At 44.5% G+C, this 27,687-nt stretch overlaps 1 protein-coding gene across 5 annotated transcripts in view; it reads left to right on the top strand.

The window, feature by feature from the left end:
* Positions 1–27,687, top strand: part of TSPAN4 (tetraspanin 4) — a 692,791-nt gene that overhangs the window by 586,039 nt on the left and 79,065 nt on the right. For all 5 annotated transcript variants that reach the window (XM_030560655.1, XM_030560658.1, XM_030560656.1 and 2 more), the window contains one exon: positions 8,724–8,915. In XM_030560655.1, coding sequence (XP_030416515.1) covers positions 8,724–8,915 — 192 coding nt within the window. The remainder of the gene's footprint in view (positions 1–8,723; positions 8,916–27,687) is intronic.

The following is a 27,687-nucleotide window of genomic DNA, read 5'->3' as shown; positions in this document are numbered from 1 at the left end:
AACGATGAGATAGGGTGTGTTGATCCTAATCAGATACAACATGAAAATCTTTGATTAGATGCATTTTCTATGCAATAAAACCAATAAAAAATCACTTAAGGACACCAGGGCCATTATGATGAACAATGAGGCAATTTCTCCCACTATATCGTAAGCGAGTAGCTGTAGCTGCAGAATTAATTCCTCCAGTTGCATGCATGTATCTGGGGCTGCTTGGAATTACTTTGTTTACAGTGCTGTAAGATCAATTTTAAATGTATGTGCTGAAGTCTGAATAATTTATTTTCTAACCCATTAGAATTATTCTAAAGATCTAATTCTACAGGCCATTTTCCCACCCAAAGTGTGTGTGTGTGTGTGTGTGTGTGTCAGAGAGAGAGATATTTTATCTTTGTTTGGTTAGTGGGATGTTACCTTCAGTTTTGAACCTTGCTATACCTGTCCATGCCTTTGTCACCACCAGACTAAACTGTGCATGGTACTTGGAACTAAACTTGAAGACCATTTGGTAGTACTGAATGCACTTGCCTATTTAGTGCTCAGTTATGAGCCCTGCTGCATGCCTATGCAGAGAATGAAGAGACATAAATATCCCTCTTATTCTGTTGCTTGGTCTACTCATATCACTGAAACCTATGCAGAAGGGAGAGCAGTTGCCACTAAGATGTTGCTTTCTCTCTTGTGCAGGTTGGCAGGGAGTGGGTGGCTATGGCCAGAGTGTGGGTAGAGATTTGGTTCCACCCCCATGCAATGCAACAGTCCATGCATCAGAGCTGGCGCAGAAGGGGAGCAACCTGTGCCTGCAAAATGGCTGACAGAATGACTTCCCTCCCCCAGGATCATGGAGGAAGCAGGAAAGGGACTGCGACTCTGAGTCACAATATGCTGGGCTCTGCTCCTGGGGAAGTGTGGTTCCTTCCTCAGGCTGGATTTACAAGATTTCAATCCAGCCCTTACTTAGCAGTACATCTTGCAGGGAACACAGGACTCCAGATCACTAGAGGGTGCACTAGCTGCCAGTTTGTTTTTAGGTGCAGTTCAGAGTATTCATTTTGATTAGTTTTGGTGCAGATTATTTCAGGGAGCACTTTTCTCCCACCATTGTAGCCCGGTCGTTGAACCTGCTGGAGAGCTTGACGTGATAGTCCCTAGGCTTACGTAATTGAGGGCTGAGTACTGGGCATGTTCAGTGGAGGGCTCTTCACTCTGGAATTTGCTCCTAACAGAAGCTGAGTCTATTTGCCTTCTGGATGTCCTGCTGTGGATATTCTGAGTGTCTAAGCTGAGAGTGGGGAGTCTCTCAGTTGGGACGAGGTGGTCATTTTAATGTCACGTAAACTTAACGTAGATGCTTCTAGTTTCTTTCTGATTGTGCAAGAGAGGGGTTTTGGCTGGGCATATTCTAAAGCTCCAGGCAAGAAACTGCTCACTGCTATTTTAAGAGGAAAAGGAAAGCGGGGAAGGGAGGTGTCAAGAAAAGGGGCTTCTTACTGATTTTTTTCAGTATTTGCTCCTTCTGCAACTGATGAATATCATATACCTCTGATCCCCTTCAAAGAGGCCAAGGAATGAGTGCAGTTGGAGCCAGCTTGGAGGAGCCTGGTACAGACACAGCTATTGAGCTCTTTCCTCTCTTTTTGCTTATGCACAAAATGAGAACACTTAAGTCTTTTTCTCTTTGTTCTTGCAGTTTGCACAGCATGCAAGACTCGCTGCACAAACACGTGGAGCCAAATTCTCCTTTTTTGCAGGTTCAGTTCGCTTCCCTAGAACTCCACTGACTTCAGCATAATTGGTACCTAATGTATGTGGGTTGGATTGGTGAACTGGGCCCACCGTTTGATATGTGCACATGACATCTCTGGGAGAGTCTCCCAGCAGCATTAGCCATTGTTTTGAACAATGGGCTTATTTTGTATTAAAACATAGGTCTCTCTCTACAGGCACTGTAAGCCCTATAGCTCCTGAACTAGGCTAGATTCTTACTGTTCATCTAGTCCTAATGTGTATGCTGCTTCCAAAGACCTATTGTGTGCTGTGGGCCATAGGCACACAAGGAGTTAAATTCCATTATTAGTTTAGCAACACACAATGAAGAGACCACAGTGTGTTCCCTCATGCAAGGCATTATTAAATACAGTGAGGCATAATTTGGTACCCTGTCTCTCAGCTGAGATCTGGCGAGCAAGGCACACGGAAGAGTGGTGCCTGCCACTTGGGTGAAGTTAGTAATTATGCATTCCTGGTCCAAGCATGGCTGAGATCTCATGGCTGGAACTATTGGAAGAAGGTATTGTCTAGCCATTTGAGCACAGGATGTGAGCGTCCGGACTCCTAGGTCTGCAGACTGATCACGTACACAGCCAGATTTACACTGGTGAAATTGTGTTCAGTGGAGTTTCTCTGGATTTTCTCTTGGGCTCAGTGAGAGTAGATTCAAGCCCCTACATTTCCTTCCTAGGTCTGCTACTGACCCTTGGACCACAGTTATATCACTTAACCTCTCTTTGTCAAAGGTTACCCTTGGGGATAATAACTAGGTACACCGCTACCTCGATATACCACCACCTGATATAACACGAATTTGGATATAACATAGTGCTCCAGGGGGGCGGAGCTGCACACTCCAGTGGGTCAAAGCAAGTTCAATATACAGTTTCACCTATCACACGATAAGATTTGTTGGCTCCCAAGGACAGCGTTATATCGAGGTAGAGGTGTAGTAGTCGTCTTTATCCCACTTGGGGTGTTGTGGGGGTTAGCTAATCTTTGTGAAATGCTTTATTATGTGTATGATAGTAGTGCCGAGAAAGTCCAGCCAAGATCAAGCCCTAGTTGTACTCGTCACTGTGCATATCCATAGTAAGAAGCAGTCTGCTCTGAGCAGCTGTCAATCTTCTACAAAAATAGATAACATGGATAACAGAAGGATTGTCATCCCCAATTTACAGTTGGCAAACTACAGCAAAGAGAGATCAAGCGACTTGTCTAAGATTCACAACAGGAAGTGTGTGGCAGAGCGAAGAATTGAACCCACAAAATTATCTTTCTCTTCTGAGTACTGTCAGGTTTTTGAAGGAGATATGCTACAGAGGGAGAAAGTATATAATTATGGAAACGAAACCTTGCTAAGATGAGCTGTGATCAGTTTCAGACCTTGTCTTGAGATTAATTTTTGGGGTGCCATTGGCAAAGGAGTGGTACATCAGAAATAATTGGGCAAAATGTTATAAAATTTTTAATTCAAAGGAGAATGAGTGAAGCCATAATCAGAAATCTGGGATATGGCGTCATCTGTGATAAGCAGGTCCTGTCGCTCACCTGCCACATGAACTCAATAAGGGCTTGTATTTATTTGCCAATATATCACACCACTGGCACAGTCTTTCTGATGCTCTTTTGTTTCAGTGATTAGTATCTCCTTTAACCACAACAATTTTGGAGCCTTCTTGAACACCGGAAAACTATCAAAAGCAGCCCTGTTAGTGGTTTTGTTTTTGTTTTATTTCACATCACCGCAAGCCCTGAAAGCTGTCAAGAGCTATCATCTCATCACTCTTCCTCCAAGTGTTTGGCACAAACAAGGAGGAAAAGAACAGCATAAATAACCGAGTAAAATTATCCATAAATTGCAGCTCCTCAGATGTCAAGTAGAAATCAAGAGAGACAGGCAGGCAGCAGGGAATCAACTGCAACAAAACTTTTACGTTAGTCTCTCTTTGCTTCAAAATCTATAATGTAAATAAACAAGGTCTCAAATCCACAGACTTTCACTATGGCAGAGGTAGCAGCTTGTACTCAGAGAATGGTAAGGGCCAGTGTATCTCAAATTGCTCAGCAATGGTCCATTTGGTCAGCTGGGGCCAGACTCAAAGCCCACTGGAAGACTCCCATTGACATCAGTGGGCTTTGGATCAGATCATTAGGCTGCTATTCAGGAAAGTGCGTAAGCAAATGCTTAAGTGCTGCTGAAATCAAGGGGACATAAACACATGCTTACAATTAAGCATATGCCTAAGTGCTTTGATGAATGGGGAGTGTGCTTAAGTATTTTGTGGAATCAGGGCCTTAAAAAGCTGCATTGCTTGGCTCTAAAGGTAGTGCCTGCTTCACAGGACAGAGCTTGCCATGTAGTGGTTTTCATGTGGGGCACTCGAAACAGGGCGCGGTTTGGAATGTGGGAGGAATGAACCGAACTGCAGTAAGAAGGATTGGGCACGGTTGTCTTTTCCCATGAGAAGGGCTTTGTGCAATCCCCTGGTGTGAGCCAGAGTGAGTTAATTGGGACTATTGCTGAAAGAGTCATTCCCAAGACACTGGAATGCTGGTGCGATTGTCTCCAAACTGTCAGCTTTGGTCAATCAACTTTTCCTTTTAGAAGTCTAAAGATTCTGGGCCTGATTGTCAGCTGGTATAAATTGGTGTAGCTCCATTGAAGTTAATGGAGCTTATGGTGATCTACACCGACTGACAAACTGGCCTTAAGTTTTCAGCTCTGGGCTAAATGGGTACACCCGGAAACCCCAGCATTTGCATGCACAAGTGCTTCTGTTTGAACATGCACTGGTGTGGGGAGAGCAGGATCAATGCACTCATAACTAAAAGTCTGATACTAGAGGTGTTTTGGGGAAAATCTAGGATCCTAGGGGCAATGGTGTTTGAAGGACTTTATATCCTTTATGCCCTGCATATGGCAAAGAATTTAACAGGTGATGCTGGAACGGTTGCTGCAATCAAATCTTTTGGTTGCTGCATGTATAATAATGCTTGCTAGTGAGACGTACTTCATGCAGATTACAAAGTACAGTCATATACATTCACTATCAGTCAAGGCAACAAAATAACAATGATAAGTGCTATGATACGGGGATGACATATGCTGCATGTTATTGGTGCCTAGGAATTTCATAAGCACTGTATTAAAGATAATAGCTAAATGGATTGCAAATGGATGCCTCCAGTGCTCCTGGGGATCTGCACTCATTACTGCCTCATTGAGACAGTTGTGTAGCCTTGTTGTGCCTCATGCTCAGAGGCTTATTCTGAGGCATAGAATCACAGAAATTGGAGAGAGAGAAAAAACTAAGGGGTATTTGCACCTATCTTCCCTGCTAGGGTAAGAATGTCCTGAGAGTGTATTTCAGTTGTTTTGACCTGTCTGATTTTAACTGAGTCCAGCTTTGGGATTCTCTGTAGATGCTGTTCCAGTCTAATAGACCTTTGTGCTTAAGAGATTTTTCTTAAGCTGTTGTTTCCTTTGCTTATTTTAATTGTTGTTATTTGCATCCTCCTTGAAGCACACTAAACAGAGACTAAGGGAGGGATGGTACCTGAAGCATGAACACAAATTGTTTAGTCAAACTACACCTCTTTGGAAATCTTGGCAATGACCCCATGACGCGTCAATTGGTTATTGTGTACATATATTGTATATGATTGGGGGAATCATATGGGCTGAATTGTCCCTGGCTCTTGTGCAGGATATGTGCCAGGAGATAGAATCATACAAATGTAGCATTGGAAGGGACCTTGAGAAGTCATTAAGTCCAGCCCTGTGCGCTGTGACAGAACCAAGTTAACCTAGAACATACTTGACAAGAGTTTGTCCAACTTGTTTTTAAAAGCTTCAGATGATGGGGACTCCCCAACCTTCGTTGGAAGCCTATTCCAGAGCTTAACTACCCTTGTTGTTAGAAAGTGTTTCCTAATAGCTACACTAAATCTCCCTTGCTACAGATTAAGCCCATTGCTTCTTGTCCTACCTTCAGCTAACATGGAGAACAATTGATCACAGTCCTCTCTATAACAGCCCTTCAAATATTGGAAGAATATCAAGTCCACCCCCTCCCCCAGTCTTCTTTTCTCTGGATGAAACAGGCCTGTTGTTTTTTTTAACCTTTGCTCGTAGGTCAGGTTTTCTAAATCTTTTGGAGCATAAGGTCTTTGACATTCAGGCATCCCACACAAGGGCCAAGGACAATTGTTGTCCCTGTGTTTGAGGGAAGCACAAGGACTATTTCCTCTATATGACACACTGCTGATTTCGTGGGGCTGTTGTGAGGTATTGCCACAGCCCTTTACCACTCTGCCAAAGATGTTGGGAGCAACTGGAGGAACCAGCTAAAACATATTAAAAGATGGTGCAGTCTGTGCACCTTCCCTCAGCCTTGCCTTGAGCTGTGTGGCTCTGCACTGGCCCTCAGGGGGATGGGGGCAGCGCAGATGCACAATCCAGCCCTAAATAACTGATTAGAGTTATTCGAACTGAGAGATTACTTTGCAGTTTCCTTGCATTTCTTCTCTCTCTTCCACTTCTGAGATCTAATTCCTGAGTTTGTGGCTAGCTCTTTCTCTTCCCTTTCCTGGTTCATGATTTGCATTACGTTCACCCACTTTATGCAGATTTAATTGATATGCATCTGAAAGAGAATGACACATGTGACTTATTACTATGGAGACATGGTTTCTTTCCCAGCCTTCAATTGATTTTAGATAATAAAGTGCAATTATAAAACTCAATAAAAAAATCTGTTATTTTAAAGAGAGAGACTGAAAGAAACCTAAGTGATGCTCTGCTGTGGGACTGTGATCAAATGAAATCCCTTTTGTTTAAGTCTATTTAATTTCACAATTTTACTTGAGTTGTTGCAATTCTGTGGGCTTTCTCTCAATTATAAACAGCAGGCTGATAACTGAACGCATTTTTTAAAAAGTCCCAGTGCATATAGTCAGGGCCAGCTCCAGGCACCAATGGAGGAAGCACGTGCCTGGGGCGGCACATCCTAAGGGGCGGCATTCCATCCATTCTTGAGGTGGCACAGTCTGAGTGGCTTTTTTTCCTTTTTTTGCAAAAATGGTAGAGACGGCCCTGAATATAGCCGCCATAGATGTTATTTTTGTGATGGAACCTGCGCACACCTTAGTGCAGCCTTTCCACTTTTTGCATATCTGGGGAATCATGTACTATTGCTTCTCACTTGGTCCTGTTCTAGACCAGCCCGAGGACTCTTCAAGTTCTCCTCTGAGAATTGAATTATCAGAGTAACTAGGCCACAATATGGGTGATCAGTGTCACTATTTGCACTACTAGGGAAGGGATCCTCTCTCCCACTACAGCCCCCCCTTAATTGGCCATGGAGAATTTCCCTAGCACAGGCACTGCCTAGCACAGCCGTAAGGAGCACTATGCAGTCCCTCTTGCAAGCCTTGATGTAGGGGCTTGCCAGGAGTGGGAAATTGTGTGTCATGGATAAGAGGCAGAGGGAGTGTAGCACACACTGCTTTATGTGCAGTTCTCTGAGCTGCCTAAATAGTGCCTGGGGATATTTTGGCCCACAACCAGACCAGAAATTATGAAAGTTTCACCGTTGCCTCCCAGAGTGCCTGCGTTTCCCTCAGAGAAGGAGAGAGGAGGAGGTTGCCCTTTTGGTTAAGACACTGGACTGGGACTCAGGAAATCTGGGTTCCGACTCTGCCACAGATGCAGCATGGACTTGGTCAGGTCTCATCATGTCTCGGTGCCTGAGTTTCCCCATCAGTAAAATGGGGATAATAATGATTCTTTCCTCCACCCTTTGTTTGTCTTGTGTATTTAGTCTGAAAGCAGTTTAGGGTAGGAATGATATCTTACTCTGTGTGTGTGTGTGTGTGTGTGTGTGTGTGTGTGTGTGTGTGTGTGTGTGTGTGTGTGTGTGTGTGTGTGTGTGAAGGTTTTTTCCCCCACTTTGAACTTGAGCGTCCAAAAAGTGGGGACCTGCATGATCACTTTTAAGCTCAATTACGAGCTTAAATTTGGTACGCTGCCACCAGCCAGACGTCTGTGTCTGGCACACTTCTGTTCCCCCAAAACCTTCCCTGGGGAACCCAAGACCCAAACCCCTTGGGTCTTAAAACAAGGAGAAATTAACCATCCTCCTCTTTTTCCCCCCCAGACTCTCCCCTCCCTGGGTTGCCCTGACAGGCTGCACAGATCCAAACTCCTTGGATCTTAAAACAAAGAGGAATTAACCCTCCCCCTTCCTTTCCCCCCACCAATCCCTGGGGAGTTTAGACTCAAGCCCTTGGATTCTAAAATAAGAAAAAAATCCATCGGGTTCTTAAAAAGAAAGCTTTTAATTAAAGAAAGAAAAGGTAAAAATTATCTCTGTAAAATCAGGATGGAAAATGCTTTACAGGGTACTCAGATTTATATAGACTAGAGGGACTCCCCCTCCCCCTAGCGTGAGATTCAAAGTTACAGCAAACAGAGGTAAAAATCCTTCCAGCAAAAGACACATTTACACGTTAAGAAAACAAACATAAGACTAATCCGCCTTGCCTGGCTATACTTACAATTTTGAAACATGAAAGACTGATTCAGAAAGATTGGGAACACCTGGGTGTACGTCTGGTCCCTCTTAGCCCCAAGAGCGAACAACGAACAAAACAAACAGCACAAACAAAGACTTCCCTCCACCAAGATTTGAAAGTATCTTGTCTCCCTATTGATCCTTTGGTCAGGTGTCAGCCAGGTTTACTGAGCTTCTTAACCCTTAACCATCTGTTTACGACAAAGTGTGTGTGTGTGCGCATGTGTGTGTGTGTGCACGTGTGTGTGTGTGTGTGTGTGTGTGTACACAGGGCCTAGTACAATGGGACCGCTAGATACTACTGTGATACAGATAAAAATAATGCTAATAATGGATGCTCTGACAGAGTTTCTTTGTTTCTCTTTGTTTTCCCAGCTGGGAGGCTGCGGGATCCTTGGAGTTGGCATCTGGCTGGCTGTTACCCAAGGGAACTTTGCTACCCTCTCCTCTTCTTTCCCATCCTTGTCGGCTGCCAACCTGCTGATTGTCACAGGGACTTTTGTCATGATCATCGGCTTCGTCGGCTGTATAGGTGCCATCAAAGAAAACAAGGGCCTGCTGCTGAGTGTGAGTATGAAGACGCGCGGTCAGCAATGATGTCCATTGTTTCCTGATGCTGGTGTCACTGCAATGCACGTTAGAGAGATGTACAGTATTTAAGAAGCAGACTGGTCAGTTCTGGGCTGGGACGAGGCATGAGTCATGGTTCAGTCATTCTCTGATCTCCCAGGTCATTCCTGACCACACCTGCTTCTATTAACACTTCTGCCAAAGATGAGACGCTCACAAGAAGGGAGAGGTAAGGGATGGTGGTGGTGCATTTGTGTCCTTCTTGGGGGTTGAGGGGTTTGCCTGAATGGCTTTTGCAACATGCCCTTGAATTCCTTGTCCTTATTCATCCAGCTTTAGCAGCTACATCCCTTCAATAGCTACTGTAGTGGGGCTGGTGATATGAGGGCCTAAGGCGGGGAATCACTGTCATGGGGAGGCAGCACAGAGAGAAATTATGAGTGTGGCCTAAACTGGAATTGAGATGTGTAATCTTGATGCCACCATTGGTTTTGGCAGTAGTTAATTCTTAAAAGGTTGGGATGCTGGCAAGCAAAGGTTGTTAAATGAGAGGTTAAGGGTTAATAAGGTGTGGATAGTCCAGATTTAACTGAGGCCACAGATCTTGCTTGTGTTTTACTGAAACCTGATTTGATGCCACTGCTTTGGTTTACCACAGTTGGTGACAGTTACAGTTAATATTGTGTGAATATTTTGTGTAGCATGAGGCTAAAGGAAGATGAGTGAGCTCATGGCATTATGGCCATGCTGTTTATCCAGCCTTAAATATAGGTGGTTTCACACCCCCACGACTGGACTGAATCCAGTGTCCCAGGGTGGAGTGAAGCTGGGACTAGGTCTGGTAAACTGATTCCCCTGATGCATTGCAAAGTCTGTATGTGAGCTGAAGTTGTTCCCCACCACACACCTCAGTCTGCCAGGGCCCAAATGTGGGGTGAGGTGTGTGAAAGTGACCAGAAATGAGGGGGAGACAAATTATTTTGTAAGAATATTTTTAGTTCTGTAAGATCCCTTTCTTTAGTGTATAGAAGGCTTTCTATAGCCTCTGTTTCATGATTCTTTGATTCTGACGTATCTTTTAACAATGGAAGTGAGGGGCACCACATTTCTGTGGAATGTAGGTGACTTTGGCACTAAAATGAGCAATGTCCCTCAAACCCAAGAAGCCTCCGGGGCCTTTTTACCAGGGTGGAATAGAGGGTCTGAGGCTGAGACTGCTTGACGACTTTAATAGCCTCATGGGTGACAAACTTTCTGAATAAATTATGTGGCTATCATGACAGCCATGTGGCTAAGCCACATGCTTATTGGCTCCATGCTCATGCAACTCTATCTGGCAAGGTGCTGAGTCCCATGGGATTACTCAAATGCTTAAGATGTGTGCTGGATCATGGCCAGAGTACTCAGCTCGCTGTGGGACAGATCCCATTGCTCTCTTGGGGGTCATATTGGGTCAAGGCAGCTAGAAATTGTGCCAGTGTCAGGGACTGATCACTGCCACCTAAATAATAAGTAGGTGTCTACCTATCTTGTTGGAGTTGGGGAAAAATCTTGATCAGTTTCCAGTTAGTGGAAGCATCAGTGTAGAGTGTAGTTGGAAGTCCTCTGGATGGACTCTCAGATTTGGACCTTACTTCCCGCAACTTTTAGTGTGGAAAATAGCTTGAACTTGTTGGCCTTCAGGGTCTGATATACAGGTGGTCCCTTTACCAAATCTAGGATTTTCAGGGGAGCCTGAGTTAGTTACCAGCTCCTGCTGAATGTTAGTGAGATTCAGAACTCTCATGAGTGCTTTTGACAATCCCACTGCTAGCCTTTTAGGGAGGGAAAGGGATAACAAGGGCTCCTGTTTGTGGGTGAGATGGGGTATTGTATGAGTCTGCTTCCACTTTATTATTATTATTATTGTTGTTATTATTATTATTATTATTATTATTTATTATAATATTCTGGTTCACGCTGCTGGTTTGGTTTGATTAAATTGTAATTTTAATTAATCACAGGAGTGTCTATAGCTTGGGACAGGTTTGTTTTTTCCTAGATAAATTATAAATCAAAATAAACTCATGAACACAGTAATTGACTGAAGTAACTAATTTGATATAACTAATTTGTTCACTCCATATATGCTCAAGTACTACCTCAGGCCACCCTTTCCTTATGCAACACAATTTTCACAGTTACCCCCAAGATGATCTTCTACCAAAGAAGGGCTGATGTTGGAATCTCTCTGGGTGCCCTTTAAAAATCCCAACCTCTTGCCCCCAAACATACAAAGTGAGTTTTTGTTCAACTTTTCTGTACCTTCCCTTCTGTGCCACATTTTCACTCCTGTGAAATCAGTGGAGTGTCAGGACAAGCCCGCTAATTTTGGCAATGGGAAAGCAGTTAAGAGTTGGAAATCTTGTCTGCACGCGACTCACAGTGTGTTTAGCAATCATCAAAGGGGCGAGTCCTTAAACTCCCTTTGATGTCTACCAGGGCAAGTCTTTACATCTAGCCTTGTTTCTAACCTCAAGTCTGTTATTATTTAAACCTAATTCCTGTGATGACTGTCTGCTTGGCCCTTTCTGAATAGTGTGACATTACTGCAGATAGGTTTATTGTAGCTGTGATGTCAGTGACACATTTCTTAGACCATGCACGATATGGTAGAATTTTGTTTTGTTAATAGTATCTCTCATGCTAACTATTTTTTTAAAAAGTCAGACTAGGATTTCCAAAGGAGCCTAAGGGTTTTAGGCATCCAACACCCATTAGATTTCAATGAGATCAGAGTATCTAACTCCTTTAAGCCACTTCAGAAATACCAGCCTAAAATAATAAATAGTTGCAGTGAGGATGAAAAGGTATGTTTAGGGTGGGCTGATAGAGCTGGTTTAATACTATTAATTGAACACACTGCTTGATTAAATTTGCTGCTTTTCATTGAATAACATATTTGACTAATTTGTTTTTCTGAGAATCAGTCAGCTCTAGTGGTCCATGAGAGAGGAGGCAAATATGGGGAGCTAGATGGGTAGCAGAGACTGGCAAAGTCTTTGAAGAAGGCTGGAGAAAGTTTATGATGGGCTTAAAAACAAAGAAGAAATTATTAACTGGATTCTGAAATGAAAGAGGAAACAATAGCGTTGTTTGAAGATGAAGGTGTATTCCTTCTTCATGGCTCATGTCAGAAACAAGGCTGTGGCATTCTGCCCGTGTTGGAGTCTGGTAAGGTGGAATTTGGGGAGGCCATAAAGAAAAGGAGTTTCAGCCATCAAAGCTAGAGGAGTATTTCCAGGAATGCTGTAAGGGTATGGCAAGTTGGCAGCTATCTGGGTTTCACCAAGGTATCCATGGAGAGATGCTGATTCCACTCAGTAGAATATCTGCACATCTCCAGTTAGCATATTTCATTTATCTCCCTCCAATCTCTTCTCAGTACAGCCTGGGACTAAGACATGATCATGAAATACTAACCATAACTGGCAGTAAAGCTCACCTAACGTTACAGTCCTCTTACTCTCCTGCTGCTCTGCCCATATGTCTCTCTCTTCTAAATCCTTCACTGTCTTCCTCTCTTATTCCACATCAAGCTAATTCTCTTGAAATCTCCTTCAAGACCCCCATACGTGCACCGAGAGATGAGCTTGGGACTATGCAACCCATGCAGATACATGCGGTATTCCCGAGACCAAATCAGAGTTTCTGCTGCTATCACCTGCACTGCATCCCCTCATATTGCTCAAATGACAGTATCTGTTTCCTCCTGCTTTCCCCTGCTGGCTACCTCTAGGTCTGCATGGATTGCAGAAGGCTCCTATTGTCCTGCTTCCTCCTGCTATCCCACATGGGCTCCCAAGAACAGCTGAAAAGGGAGGAGGCAGCACCTAGAGGATGGACAGAGGTAGGAGGACAGGAGCTGCACAGGGGGTTATAGTATCTGTAGTTGGGGGAGGATTCTAAGGTGCTGTGGGGGTTAGAACTTAAGATGGATTAACTTCTTGCTCTCTGGCATCAAAGTCTAGGAGCTGAGATGGAACAGGGAGAGGTGCTGGGGAGCAGAAGATGGAGAATACTGGGATAAGAGGTAGGAGTAGGACCTAGTTGTGTGGAGGAGTAGAAGCCACATGGTGGTGGGCAGTAGGGGGCTGATTAAGGGCATGGGGGCTCACAGCTTATCCTACTCATGCACTAAGGGAAGTGGTACTGGTTAGTGGTGTGGCGGAGATGGTGTTTTTGTGAGGAGCGAGAAGGTTAGAGTGCAGGGAGAAGTGAGTAGTAGGGAGAGGGTATGCTAACCCATTTATATGGTATACGCTGGGTTGGAGGGAGGCCCAGAATCTGACCCTATATCTCCATGCACTCTGGTGTGTGACCTGGGCATTGCATTTATCTGAATGTGATTGTTAGCTCTTTAGTGCGAAGATCCTGTGGTGTTCTGTATGAGTGACAGTAATTGGCTGGGTCTGGCATGTGTAACAGTGCTAGGGAGGAGGAGTGGGGGGATCTGTAAGTGGCAGAGAGGGGAAGGAGCAGAGAGCTCTAAACAGGAATAAAACATTAAAACAAATGGGTTTTGTGTGGTGGGGTATAATACTCATAAATAATCCATACAGACATACTGAGCCAGATCCCCCGCTGGTCTAAATCAGCACAGCTTCAATGGAACCACATTGATTTCCACCAGCCCAAGGATCTGACCCATTTCTTTGTTCATCATCCTGACCAGTACTTGTGACTGCCTCACTAAACAAACCCATTCACGTTATTGAGCACTCTGAGCAACCTTATGGAAACATGAACTAAAGTGAGAACAAAATTCTTTTTGTAAGGAAACCTTGAGCATGGCCTACGTTCTGCATTCATACGAAGGCAGGGTGAATGCGCACATGCCATCATGTCAAAATGTTATTGAACAAATAGCGGATACCGACAATGATCCTTATATGCTCCAGCTCTGATGTGAAGGAAGATAAGCTCTCCCAGCATTAGGTTTCCCTAGGGAAATCAGAGGCACGAGTATCTCTTGAAATAAATAGACAGCCCTGTGGTGTGCAATCTCACAACTGAATGCAGAGGCAAGTTGACGGCTGAAGCTGGGGAACAGCTCTCACTTGGTTTCAGAGAGCGACATTCTGTGGCATTGCCTTTCTTTGATTTCTGAAAATGTTACAACAGAAGCTCATCTCTTTGCAAACACTGTTGGGTCTTGGAAGCCGAGTGCCCCTAATGATCACTGTGCTGCAGGATAAGGTAAAAGGGCAGCATTGTTAACAAGTGAAATTTGGTGAGCCGGAGCCACTGTCCTGAGCAGGTGACTGAACCACCAACAGTCTGTTCTTCTCTGGGCCTGAAATATAGCTGTAAGGGTCTGAAGTCCCTTTGGCTTTAATGGGCATTTGATCAGGCGCTAAGGGTTTCTCTCAACATACAGCAAATCTTTATAAACTACTTTGCGGTAAGATAGGAGTGCAGTTCTGCTTCCTCCTGGGACTGTGTCTGTTCTCATTGTGAAGACTTTGAGTACCAAACCTCATCACCATCCATGTGTTCCCTCTCTTCCTATAATCTCTATGGGGCATCTTGCATCCACTGTAACATACTGGCGTGTGTGTTTGTATGTGTGCGAATGTTTACATGCCTGTGCGCTCGCATACACGGTTGTTCTCTGCTAAATAAAGTCACACTTGCTCAAGTTCTTGTGACTGTTTCCCTATAATGGCTGACCTATAAAAATCTCTGAATGAATAGCAGCCAATGAAGCACCAGTGGTAAAGGCCTGTGTTTATGGAACTGAACAGCCTGAATTCTGTCAGTATCCTTCATATAAGTGGTTACTGGGGATTCTATAGCAGTTTTATGTTTGCAACCATGAAGTCATTATACCACACATAATGCATGGTAAAAAAAAATAATCCCAGCTGTGGCTTTTAAATAATGATTGATTTATATTATTATTAATTTGTATTAAAGTAGTCCCTAGGGGTCACAGTTGAGATCAGGGGCCGGTTGTGTTAGATTCTGTACAAACTCTTAGTGAGAGACAGTCTTGCCCTGTAGGGTTTACTATCTAAATAGTCAAGGCAAATGGGAAGCAGCATTATCCTCGTTAAACAGATGTGAAGCTGCAGCATGCTGAGATTAAATGACTTGCCCAAGGTCACACACAGAGTCTTCAGGAGAGTTATCAACTGAACCCAGATTTTCCAAGTCCCAGTTTAGTGCCTTAAACACACACCCATCCTTTCTCTGTTTAGGGCAGTGTGCTTCTCGAGGCTCAGTCTGCTGCACTAGACCTTAAACAAGCTTTTAGCTTTCTAAAAAAGGTAATTTATATTTCTCTTTCACTGTCAGGCTAAAAGATGAGTAAACACCCCAAGACAGAGCTAGGGCTCAGCTTTTATCTTGCTGAAAGTGGCTAATTGGCTCAATTACCTAATTACCCTGAGCCCTGCTTCAAAACGTAAGCCAGTCAGCCTAATAACAAAACTACCTTCAATTAGCTGTGATGCAGGAGATTCAAAGAAGCCCTGTGAAAGGAGTTCCTGACCATTCTGTAATGCAAAACCTTTGAAAACAGGAATCCAGTACTCAATCCCCATAATTAGAGTCCTTGGTAAAGTTAGTACTGTGTCCTTGGAGAGGTTTTGTGGCTATTTAACACACACTCCAATATCCATGATGCGTGAAATCATTTGTGTTTTAGGACAAATAATAGCCCTCCTCCTGGAAGGACGCAAGGTTCATAAGGCATTGGAACCCTTTTTCAGCATCCTCTTTCACGCTGCCTCTTTTTTCAGGGTTTGGTGCAATAAACCAGATCCTTGGCCCCAGAACTGACAATGGAGAGTGGCCAGTCAGCTGATCTAAAGGGACAGCCAAGGCTTCTGTTTGTGTAGGGAAATCCTCGGAAGGGATAAAGGCAGCACAGTTGGCTCTACACCACCAACATCCCCCACCGCTGCATGTTTATTAGGAGTGGGCAAAGCCATGCCACACAACCGTGCGGGACACCAATCCTTATCTGGAGCAGCCATCTCTAGTGAGCCATTCCGGCCAACATCTGCATTACACTGTAACATAGGCAATGTCTATGCTGTAATTGGGAGGTGTGATTGCAGCAGGTATAGACCTACCTGAGCTAGCTTTGATCAAGCTAGGTCAAAGGTAGCTTGAGTAATAATAACAGCAAAGCTGTGGCAGCACAGATGGCTGTGGGAACTAGCCCCACCAACCTGGGACCCTGGGTAAATACTTGAGTGCCTGACACCCATGCTATTGCTCCTTCCCTGCTGTGGTTCCTTGAGCTAGCTAGATCTGCACTTTTTGTAGTCTCACCTCCCAATTGTGTTAGGAAGCTATTTAATCCCCCAGTTAGACTGACGCTCAGGGGGAGTGGAAAGGTGGGTTAGATCCATACTGCAGAAGATCTTATCAATGGAATATCCTCTGTGGGAAAACTGACTGTCCCTGAGGTTTTATACTGTGCATTCAAGGTTTCTTTGTACCCAACGCCAGCTCATCTGTGAGCAGAGACAGAAATGAAGAAAACAAGGAAGAAATGTAATGACTGGAAAGAAGAAGAGAACCAAAAAAGTGCCTTCCAGCAGCGTCATTGCACCCTACCAAAAAGCTGACAGCTAAAACTCTATCAGTGACAGAATTTATTTTGGCTCAGATAAATAGGAGCGAAAAGCACCATGAATGACTTCCTTTCAGTAATGTTCTGCCACAGACCAAACAGCAGATTTAAAAATGTTATTAAGATGATGTTTAAAAAAAACGTGAACAGTACAGAGTTTAAGCATAGAAGCTTCTGGTTATCAGGGAATAACATACAGATTATCGAGGGGTGCAAAGTTTGGTTTAAGATCGGGTGGCATAAGGAATACATAATCTGCAACATCCCCGATTGAGGGTAAAAAGTTGATGGGTCAAAGTGCAGACATTGAGATATGACGGTATGAAGTTCATATAATGGCTACATTTGGGTGTGGAGTATAATGAGTGGATATGATGATGAAGATGGATTGACCCTCATTTGGTAAGATTTAATGTTCAGGGAGTTTGGTTCCAGTTCATATGATTCAATGGAGAAAGTCTCTTGGTCCCATTCTTGTAGTCGAAGAATGATGTCACTCCGGGTCATGCCTCCTGGTACTGTTGGTGGCTGGTGATGTGTTTGATGTAGATGTCCCTGGACCACTGGATGGTATCTGAGACCATAAGGCTCCACCTTAAGTCCCATCTAGTGTTTCCGCCTCTCTTCTTTTAATGGTCTGAGACAGGGCTAGTAACAGAGAAAAATCCTGGCTGCAGATAAAGCTATTGGTGGGCAAGAGATGCAAAGACCCTCAGAGGATCAAGAAGTTAAAAGGAACATAGATCTGCAGCTCCAAATGTCAATGTCATTCACCATCACCATAGACCACTCCTTCTCCTTCTACACTAAATTGTAGCATGGTATCAATACTAGCTGATATGCTATCTGACCGTAATATACACAGAGATTTCTTTTGTTCCATTACCAAGAAAGTGCTTTGATAGCAATCAAATGCTATAACACTATAATGTACAGATGTCAAGTACGCTATACTGATTTATGCCTGCAAGGATCTGGTCCGTTTGCTTAAGTGACTGGCTGGTGGTGATGTTCCTGAGTGATGACTTTGTGATAATGTGTTTGCTGGCAGGCTGTAATTAATATAGGCTTCTAAAACATTATAAATACATCCAGAGAGCTCAGTGCTGACTTCAGTAGAGTTAGGCTGATTTACACTCACTGGGGAGCTGGTCCATAGAGTCACTTCCTTCTCCTTCCTGTCTAGCCACTGAGCTCACTGTCACTTTTCTTGTATTAAAATAGAACCCAGGCTCCGCCCATCTGAGGAGGAGGCACAGAAACTCAGGCTGGGCTTGCCCTGGGACTATGGCACAGGTTAAAACAGGTCTCACTAATAAAGCCTAAACTGGCCTCAGACAGGCAGAAGGATTCACTTGGCCTGTTAAGGAGAGGGAAGAGCAGAGCAGGAAGTGCCTGCTTTGAAGGAACTGTTGAGTTTTCCTCTGGATTGTAACAACATTTCTGTTTGCATCCAAATCCTCTGTTCACCATTCCTGCTATGTTAACAGCACATTGTAAAATACAGAGATCATTGAATTCCTTTCATCCCAGCATCTGAATTACCTGAGCCTGAGAATGCCCCTGCCAGTTAGTTATCTCTGTTTTGTAACAGAAGAAACTGAGATACAGAGAGGTAAAAATCACCCCTTGGGAGGGCAGATAGGTGGCATTGCCATGGGAAGGTGCAGGTAGAGCTTCTCTGATGCTGCAAGGCTTTTGTATTTCCCTGTATGAAAGCAGATTCAGCTACAATAAATAAGCTGCTGCTGACGTGTTTATCATTAATTTTTGTAGTGACACTGCAAGATTGCCCGTGAGCATGCCTGACTCAGCACTCCCTGGGAAGCTTGTTTGGAACAGGACTTAGCCTGGACAGGGAACAGGGCATTGGAGAGAAATCAGACAATTTAGCTAAGGAGAAATTAGCATTGCTATAGTGGGGCCTTGGTTTGAGTACATATAGGAGAATGCTCCTTACCCCTCTCTCCCTTCTCAGCCACCTCCCCCTTACCCTTTCCTTCACTTGCAAATGCAAGCATTGCCAACACTCCTTCAAGACCCTGTTTTCCTCTCATTTATTTTAATTAGCAGACCGAGTAATTTTGCAGGGTACAGATGGGGGTGTAAATTAAGATGAAAAGCCTGACAGTTTGGGAGTTGTTTTTCTTCATCTTGTCTTAGTCAGTTCTCTGATACTGTCAGCTGATCAGCGCACTCAGACCTTTTATCCAAAATGGTTAGAGGAAGAGTTATACTAGCTCTGCTTTTCCTGACAGAATGGAGAGCCAGGTGTTAGAATTCTGTATAATGTGGCTAAAGTTGACTGTGGCTCTTGGTAGAGAGGACAACAGGACGCAGCTTGACTAACACTTTCCTGATCCCAGAGGATCATGCAGAAGCCATCCAACCTCATTTCACTTAGGAACAGCTAGGGCTGCCAAGCTTCTGGTTTTTGACCAGAATGCCCAGTTGAAAAGGGACCCTGGCGTCTCTGGTCAGCACTGCCAATCGGGCCGTTAAAAGTCCAGTCAACGGTGCTGCAGGGCTAAGGCAGGCTCATCCCTACCTGTCCTGGCACTGTGCTATGCCCCGGAAAGGGCCAGCAGGTCCACCTCCTAGGTGGGAGTGGCCATGGAGCACCACGCACTGCCCCTGCCCTGAGCACGGGCCCTGCACTCCCATTGGTCAGAAACTGTGGCCAATGGGAGCTGGGCGGGGCATGTGTGCCTGCAGGCAAGAGCAGCGCGTGAAGCCTCCTGGCCCCCATGCCTAAGAGTCAGACCTGCTGGCTCCTTTTGGGGTGCAGCGTGGTGCCAGGACAGGCAGGGAGCCTGCTTTAGCGCCCCTGCTGTGCCATTGGCCAGGAGCCACCGGAGGTAAGCCCATGCCCCAACCATGAGCAAGTACCCCACACCTGAGTCCCCCACAAATTCAGAGCCCCCTCCTGCTCCCAAACTCCTCATCCCCAGCCCAGAGCCCATACCCCTTTCTGCACCTCTACCCTGTACCTCAACCTGCAGCCCCCTCCAGCTCTCCAAATCCCTCAGCTCCACCTCCCATCCTGGAGCCCCCTCCTGCACCCCAAACTCCTCATCCCCGGCCCCACCCTAGAGCCCGCACCCACAGCCCATACTCCCTCTCACTCCCCACCCTGCTGCCTCAACCCGCAACCCCCTCCTGTACTCCAAATCCCTTGGCCACACTCCCCAGGCAGAAGCCTCCTCCTTCACTCCAGACCCCATACCCGCTCCCACACCCCAACCCCCTATTTCAACCCACAGCCCCCTCCCACATTCCATGTCCCTCAGCCCCACTCCCCCAGCCCAGAGCTCTCTCCTGCACTCCAAACCCCTCATCTCCAGCCCCATCTCTAAGGCTGCACCCCTAGACAGAGCCCTCACCCCCTCCCACATTCCAACTCCCTTCCCTAGCCTGGAGTCACCTCCTGCACCCTGAACTCCTCATTTATGGCCCCATCCTGGAGCCCACACCCCCAGTTAGAGCCCTCACCCCCTGCTGCAGCCCGACCCCCTGCCCTGGCCCAGTGAAAGTGAGCAAAGGTGGCGAACAGCGAGCCCTGAGGAAGGGGAGAATGTAGTGAGTGGGAGCAGGGCCTCAGGAAGGGGTGGGGCCTCTGGGAAGGAACAGGGCTGGAAGGTTCAGTTTTATGTTATTATAAAGTTGGCAGCTCTAGGAATTCCACACAGGAGGAAAACTTTAGAGATGCTAAGTCCAGGCAGGAAGTTCAGGCTGAAGTTCCATGATGTTACTTCTCGGAGTATCTATTAAAATGAAACCTGAAGAAGGGTGTGAGTTTGGATGTTTATTCAGGTTCTGTGTGCTCTGTTGAAAATGTGATACTGGATCCAACCCAATCCCAGGACCTTTTAGCTGCATGGCACATTCCAGTTAGCCATGTCAGATGGACTAGAGCAGCTACTGTTTCATACTGGGGAATGTGTTGCAATTCTAATGCCCTTGCCCATATTAAGTAGCACCTCACTCCACAGAGAGCTACACTGATTTCAGTAGGATATCCATGGAGTGTGATGCTATTCAATATGAGTTAAGGATATCAGAATGTGGCCCTAAATGGAAATCTTGGCATGTTCATTGACTCTCAGCTGGGAAAGATACTTTGAAACTTAGTCCCTTTATCTGCCTCTGGTGCAGAAGGGGAGTAGGAGTGAGTGGGACCATATTTCACCCCGTCATTCTTAGAAGGAACTTTTTGAAACAAAGGTGCCTTTAGGAAGGATGATTGTGTGTTAGAACACAGCAGAAATGTTATGTTGTGTTTTGATGCTATCAGAAATACCGTCTCAGGGACCCTGATTTTATAATGGCATTGTAGTACAGTGGGCTCAGCTGGCATCACTTTGAGACCCCCTCTCTCCAAAAATATTATGTTCTAAATATGCCCTTTCTCTTGCTACTTGGGGCATTCATTCCACAATCCAGAATGCTCTACGACTCTGCTTCTGCCTTCGTAATTACTCTTCTGTCCTCCTGCAGCCAACACTCCACCTGACCTTCCCTCCTGACTGCACCCTTTCTCGCCTCTCACACACAGCGTGGCCCATTTTTTTAATGTTGCTCCATCCACCTGGAAAAAGCTCCTAATTAATGTTAGCCTGCAGCCCCCTCCCCTGCTCTTTCCGAAGAAAGCTTCTGAAAACACCCTTGCTCTTCACTGAAACCCTGCGCCAAAAATGCCTTTCCCTTTGTCTCTATCACTATTAATAGTGTTGTACCTGAATGTCCCTTTAACTTGCAAGTTCTTGAGGCAAGAATCTTTTTCTTTTTAGTTTCCCTGCTGAAAAGTACCATGCACAGTTACAATATTATCAGCCCAATCCTGCAACCCAGCATGCATGGCGCTCTCATTGACGCCGATGAAAATTCTGTTAGAACTCTGATTGGCTAATTCTGAAAACTCACTTCTAGAGCCAGCTCTTCAGCTGGTGTAGATTAGCGCAGCTCCATGGAAGGGAAAGGAACTAGACCAGTTTGACTCAGCTGAGGTTGTGGCCCTTAAATATTGTTATGGGGTAATGCCACAGCTTCATCATAGTTAAGGTTGAGTGAAACTTTCTGTTTAGAGCTGATTTTTCAAAGTGCTCTAAAATCTGCATATTCTACTAAAACCCAGGACTGGGACTTTCAAAAGAGACTCAGGCAGTGAGGCTCCTAAATCCCCTTGAAACTCCTTGGGAACTGGGCACTTAATTCCCTGAGACACATTTGAAAATCCTGGTCCAAAGGTTTTGAATGGCTTGCACGTATGCAGATCATTGAGATTCCAGTCATACTTCTTTAGCTTGGGTCCACCCCACACAAGGCCTGCAGGAGCTAAGATGGCTAAGTGGCCAATTAACTGCCTAGGCTGCACTTGGAGAAGGAGACAGGGAGCAGGGATTTAATTAGAAGCTCAGCTGAGCAGGAACTGGGGTGGAGGGCTGTATAAACCAGTAAGCTGGCAAAAGAGGAGGCTGCAGGGAACTTGGCTGCAGTCACTCCCTGGAAGAAGTGACTTGTGTCTGGGGCTAGAGGCAAGTAGCCTACAGTTACTCCCTGGGTGGGGGAGTTTGGGTTAGCAAGCTCAGAGAAGAGGGAGAGCAAGAGAGGAAGGCAAGGTTCAGGGGAAACACAGCAAGCTATGGGGCCGGTCAGACTTTAGCCGCTGCTGAGAGTGCCCCTGAGTGGGCACCCAAAGTAGAGGGTGGGCCCGGATCCACCTACCAGCCTCTGGAGGAGTGGCACAATGGATCAATAAAGGGAAGACTGCCATTTTGTATGGAGGGACTTTGATACTGCTCATCCCTTCTCTCTCCTCCTCTCACCCCGTCTGAAAGGGGAAATGTGTGGTGACCTGCCTGGAGGGAAGAGGGAGCCCCCTGAGTGGCAGACAGTGAGTAAACAACGGGAGACGCTGTTAGAGGAAGATTCAATGCCTGGCCAGAACTAATCCCCAGGACGGCCAGGAGGAGGCACCATTAGCAGTGAGTGTACCCCATGACATAATCTAAGTGGGATCATGACATTAGTATAGTAGAGTGCTGCATAACAGATGGTAGAACTTTATTATGAAGGACCAGGGTGTAACTCCGGTCATATCTTATCTGTGCATTCCCTTAGGGCAGGGGAAGTGATAACATCAGAAGAGAGTAAAAAGCCAGTGAGAGCTTCCTTTAAGCCATAGTGTAATATTCTGTGATCATGTTTAGCAGAGGTTGTGCTGCCTGTGTGCTTGTGATGTGACTGATGCATGTTTTTGGTATTTTATGATATTTCATTGATTTGGAATAAGTTTTGTACAAAAGTCATAAAATGACTAGAAAGGCCACAAAATACCAATTGAAATTGCTGTGATATATGGTTCGAGGAATACATTCTAAATTGCTAAATTAATAAGATTGGATAATTTAAGTAGAAAGCACAAGTGAGACTAGAATAAAAGACCTCAGAAAAATTCTATATCTAAATTGAGTCTCTTTCCTCTTAACTCTTTGAGTGCTGGTATATCTTGTACACTATTGCAACTGCTGTATTTACCATGACTGACTTGTAGTAAGGCATAGTGCAGTCCTTGTGCTACATCACAGCTTTCTTCATTAATTTCATTGCTGAGTTGCAACACCTCCTCTTCCTATTCCAACCCTATAGAAAGCTCTCCTAGTGCCTCTCAGTACTAGCTTGTATCACCTCTGTCAATCCATTTCTGTCCTTCTGGTTTGGTTTTGTAATGTGGACAAATATTTGCAACTATGTAGGAGGGCACCAAAAGGTCTGTTCTGACTTAGGACCTAAGTTAGGATTTGAAATTGGTGATGCTATGCTAAGGGCTAAACACGTGGTGGTCCTCTCCAATAGAATGCAAGAATGGACAGTTGGGATCGTATAGCTACTACTCTCTGTGGCACGCGAGTCCAGATATTCAAACTGGCCTGTAAATCTTCACATGCAGGTTTTATGCACAGCCATTTCCGTGCACAAATTAGATGGTTTAGATCAGGGGTTCTCAAACTGGGGGTTCGGGCACCTCAGGGGGTCATGAGGCTCTTACATGGGGAGATCACAAGCTGTCAGCTTCCAGTCCAAACTGTGCTTTGCTTCCAGCATTTATAATGGTGTTAAATATATATAAAAGTGTTCTTAATTTATAAAGGGGGTCACACTCAGAGGCTCGCTCTGTGAAAGGGGTCACGAGTACAAAAGTTTGAAAACCACTAGTTTAGATGCAGAATGGTGGTATTTGATTTGCTGAATAAATGAGTTACATTATCCTCCCTGTCTAACAAAGGAAGGCCACCTTTGTGACTGTACTGTCGGACTTCTGGACCATGCAGCAAAACATGATGCTTCATTTTATATCTTCACGCAGATAATGACTGCAGATTCCTTTCAGCCGTAGTGATCAGGATGGATGACTGTGTGTGCACATAAATAGAGTATAAATATACACAGATCTGTAAGATATATCCAGCAGGCATCAAGCATTGCAAGTCTTTGTCAGGATCCCAGTGGATTAACTATTAAGGCTTTTACAGAATAATAGCTGATGAACCAAATTTAGATACATTCTGTTTTAATAATGGAATTTCTATTCATAGGGTTGCTCATAAACTGTAAAAATGCAGTAATGTATAAGAGCAAACTTACCGTTTTTATGTAGCAAAAAATGATCAGGGGGCTGGCGAGATTTACTTCTGAGGGAAGATTAAAAGAGCTAAATACGCAGAGCGTGGCTAAGAGAGGACTCAGGTGGAACATAAATCTACAGCTATTTCAGGAGTATAAATACTATTGGCAGAGAGGAATTATATAGTGCTTTACAAAGGGTTAGAAGTTGGAGCAATGGGAGAATTTAGTCTGAATGTCAGCAAAAACTTTCTGACAGTGAGATGTGGAATAGTCTCCAAAGGGAAGTGGTGGAAACTTCGTGGCATAGGACTTTTAAAACTAGAGTAAAATAAAATAGAAATTGTACTGTGGGGGACAATCCTGCATTGCTCTGGATGTCTTTATAGCTATTTGCTCTCTCTAATTAATATGTTTCTCCACTGGAGGGTGGTGTGAAACTATAGCCCGTGCCATTTCTGACAGCTGCAAGTACCTCTTATAAAATCACTGGTTTAGCCTGGTCTAACTGATGCTTTTGTCACATCTTGGTGTTGGACAATAAGACTATTGCTGTGCTGACTGGTGATCACTCTAAATCTATTCTGTCAAACCATTTGTTAGTTAAGACTGCATCAGGAAGCTCAGAAAGTATGCAGGACAATTAACCTGGAGGTATGCATGGAGAGGGGAAACTGTTAATGTGATGAAGAACCTCCTACACTGGCTTCCAGCTTGATTAAGTATTGATCTAGTTAACCCAGACCACAAATAATTTGTTTGGCTATCCAATGTGAATTAGGCTAGCCCATGTTAGATCTATATTTTATGACAATATGCAGGCCTGGCTTCTAGAACTTGTTTTTTAAATGGCACTCCGTGGTGACTCTGTAACGTAAAGAGGTTTATCAGGTGACAGTGCTTAAATTATGATTAATCACTGGTGTTTAACGTGTTGTGTAAACACATGCACAAACTGCATTAAGAGAACATTTTTAAGATGCAAAGTCAAGCACTCAGAAGCTAGGGAATGCCAGAATTAGGGTTGCTTATGTATTGACAGCAAAGGAGAGACAGACTTCCTACTATCCATCCCCCGCCTGACCTGCAACAGACCAGAGCAGCAATTGCCCAGCTGGAGCATGCCCAGTGCAGACAGAGTCTTTTGGGAATTTAGCTGTGAAGCTCTAGAAAGTCTCTACTGAGCAGGGCCAAGTCTTGCTTTTTTGCCGCCCAAAGCAAAAAAAAAAAAAAAAGAGCGCCCCCCCTTGCAGTAACACCCTCACCCGCAAGCGCCGCGCCACCCAAGCCCCCCGCCCCCCCGAGCTCTGTGCCACCCAAGTCCCCCTCCCCCCGAGCTTCAAGACCCCCGCCCCCCCGAGTGCTGTGCCACGCCGCCCAAGTCCCTGCCCCCCCGAGCGCCGCACCACCCAGCGCAAGCCCCCGGCCCCCCGAGCACCGCCCAGTCGAACAAAAAAAGAAAACAAATCTGAGCACCATCCCTCCCCACAGTGCCACCCCAAGCATGTGCTTAGTCAGCTGGTGCCTGGAGCTGGCCCTGCTACTGAGTATGTGTGAACTGTTGCTTTTCAAAGGCTTATAATTTGGCAAAATATGGGTTGATTTTCACGGGGATGCAACAACCAAATCTTCTTGCCAAATTTCAAATCCCTGCTCCAAAGAATGGGGGTAGAGCTTTTGAAAGAAAAGATTGCCAGAGCTTTTTTAACATGGTCTAAACAATGTATCTTCCCCTAGCCTCATTCTCAGAATTTCAGCTGATTTTCAAAAATCAGACAAAAACCTCCCAAAAAACAACTCAACGTGATGCTAACAATTGGCATGGAAAATTTCAGCCCAAATAGTTTATAAGCAACTGAACACAGAGTCTTATAATGGGAAGTGTCAGGCAAGCTCAATAATAGGCTATACTATTGGCCTCATCTACAATAATGGCCAAGAGACCCTCTCTGCTGTTGAAGGCTAGAAAAATTTGGTGTGGTTAGAGTGATATAATGTAATAACAGTATTTATACCTGGCTCTTATATGGCTCTTTTCAACAATAGATCTCAAAGCACTTTTTAAAGGAAGGTAAATATCCTCATTTTACAGAAGGGGAAACTGAAGCAGAGAAAGGCAAAGTAATTTGCTTAAGATCACACATTAGGTCAGTTGCAGAACAAGAAATAAAACCTAGATCTTCTGACTTAAACAGCTTACATTTTTTAAAAAAATGCAAAAAAAAACCCCAAAACAAAATCTCTAAACATACAACTTGGAAAGTTTGTAGTGTGGCATGCCATGCTTGTAGTGCTGCAATCCCAAAATTACTGTAATGCTATTTAAATAGTTACATTTTGAATCTTTCCATGAAAAAAAATCACATTATGCTATCACAAGGAGCTCCAATCAAGATCAGAACCCTATTGTACTAGGTGCTGTACAAACATAGAGGAAGATCTAGTACCTGCTGTGATATGCTTCTAATATAGGGCCATGTCTACACTGAAAGCCTACAGGGATGTGAATAGCATTGGGCACCAAAGTGATGCACTGTAACTCCCCTGTGTGGATGCTGCAGGCGCAAACTAAAAAGTTCCTAGTCCGTATTAACATAGTCATCCTTTTCATACAGGAGTGTGCATTAATGTGAAATAGGAATCCTTTAGTTCGCACCCGCACCATCCACACAGAGAAGTTACAGCACAGCACTCTGGTGCACGCTATTATACACTCACCCGTACTCCAAACTGCAGAGCAGTGTAACCAAATCCTAAGAAACTCCTTTACTCCTAGATCATTATTTTATTTGCTGTTGACTTCAGTCCTGGTTATTGTTCATGTCTTGGGCATCTTTTGTTATTGTCTCCTATCCTGACTTTGTGGGGAAGTTTTCCAAACAGCAGGAGGAATCATTTCTAAGGTGGAAGTGCCGTTCCCTTCCCATCTTTTCCTCCTCCTCCTCTTACTTTGGTATTCATAAAAGTATTATCCAAGAGAATGTAAAGAAAGAAGTAAGCCTTTCATAATGTTCCTATTCCCTATTAACATATCAAATCAAGATGCCTTCTGGGAATTATGCAAAATAAGACTTTTTATGAGACCAATTAAATATTAAAAGCTTTTGCTTTTAAAAGTGGGGAAAAACACAATTGATTTTTTAAAATGTGCATTGATAAAATCTTTATACTGCACCACACCACTCTGTGTTCTGCATATGTCATGTACTATTATGTTACAGAAATGTTATTGTTAGAGATTTTAAAAACAAATGTATTGGGATGATTTGTATTCCTCTACCTGTTTGGCCAGAGCTAATGTTTTCAAACACTAGTACCACTGACAAGCATCTGAATCCATGTTCAGGGCCCCGTCTAGTGCTCAGCGAAGTCAGTGAGTGCTTTTATTGATTTCCATGGGTGCTGGTTTGCATCTTATCTAAATAAAAGTGGCCTCATTTTCAGTGAAATCAATGACAGTTGTGGGTGCTCAACACCTCTTAAAATTTGGTCACCTTAAGTGCCTAACTTTAGGTACCT

The sequence above is a fragment of the Gopherus evgoodei genome, chromosome 4, assembly GCF_007399415.2.
Source record: "Gopherus evgoodei ecotype Sinaloan lineage chromosome 4, rGopEvg1_v1.p, whole genome shotgun sequence".
Lineage (NCBI taxonomy): Eukaryota > Metazoa > Chordata > Testudines > Testudinidae > Gopherus > Gopherus evgoodei.
This window is presented reverse-complemented; position numbering and strand designations above follow the sequence as displayed.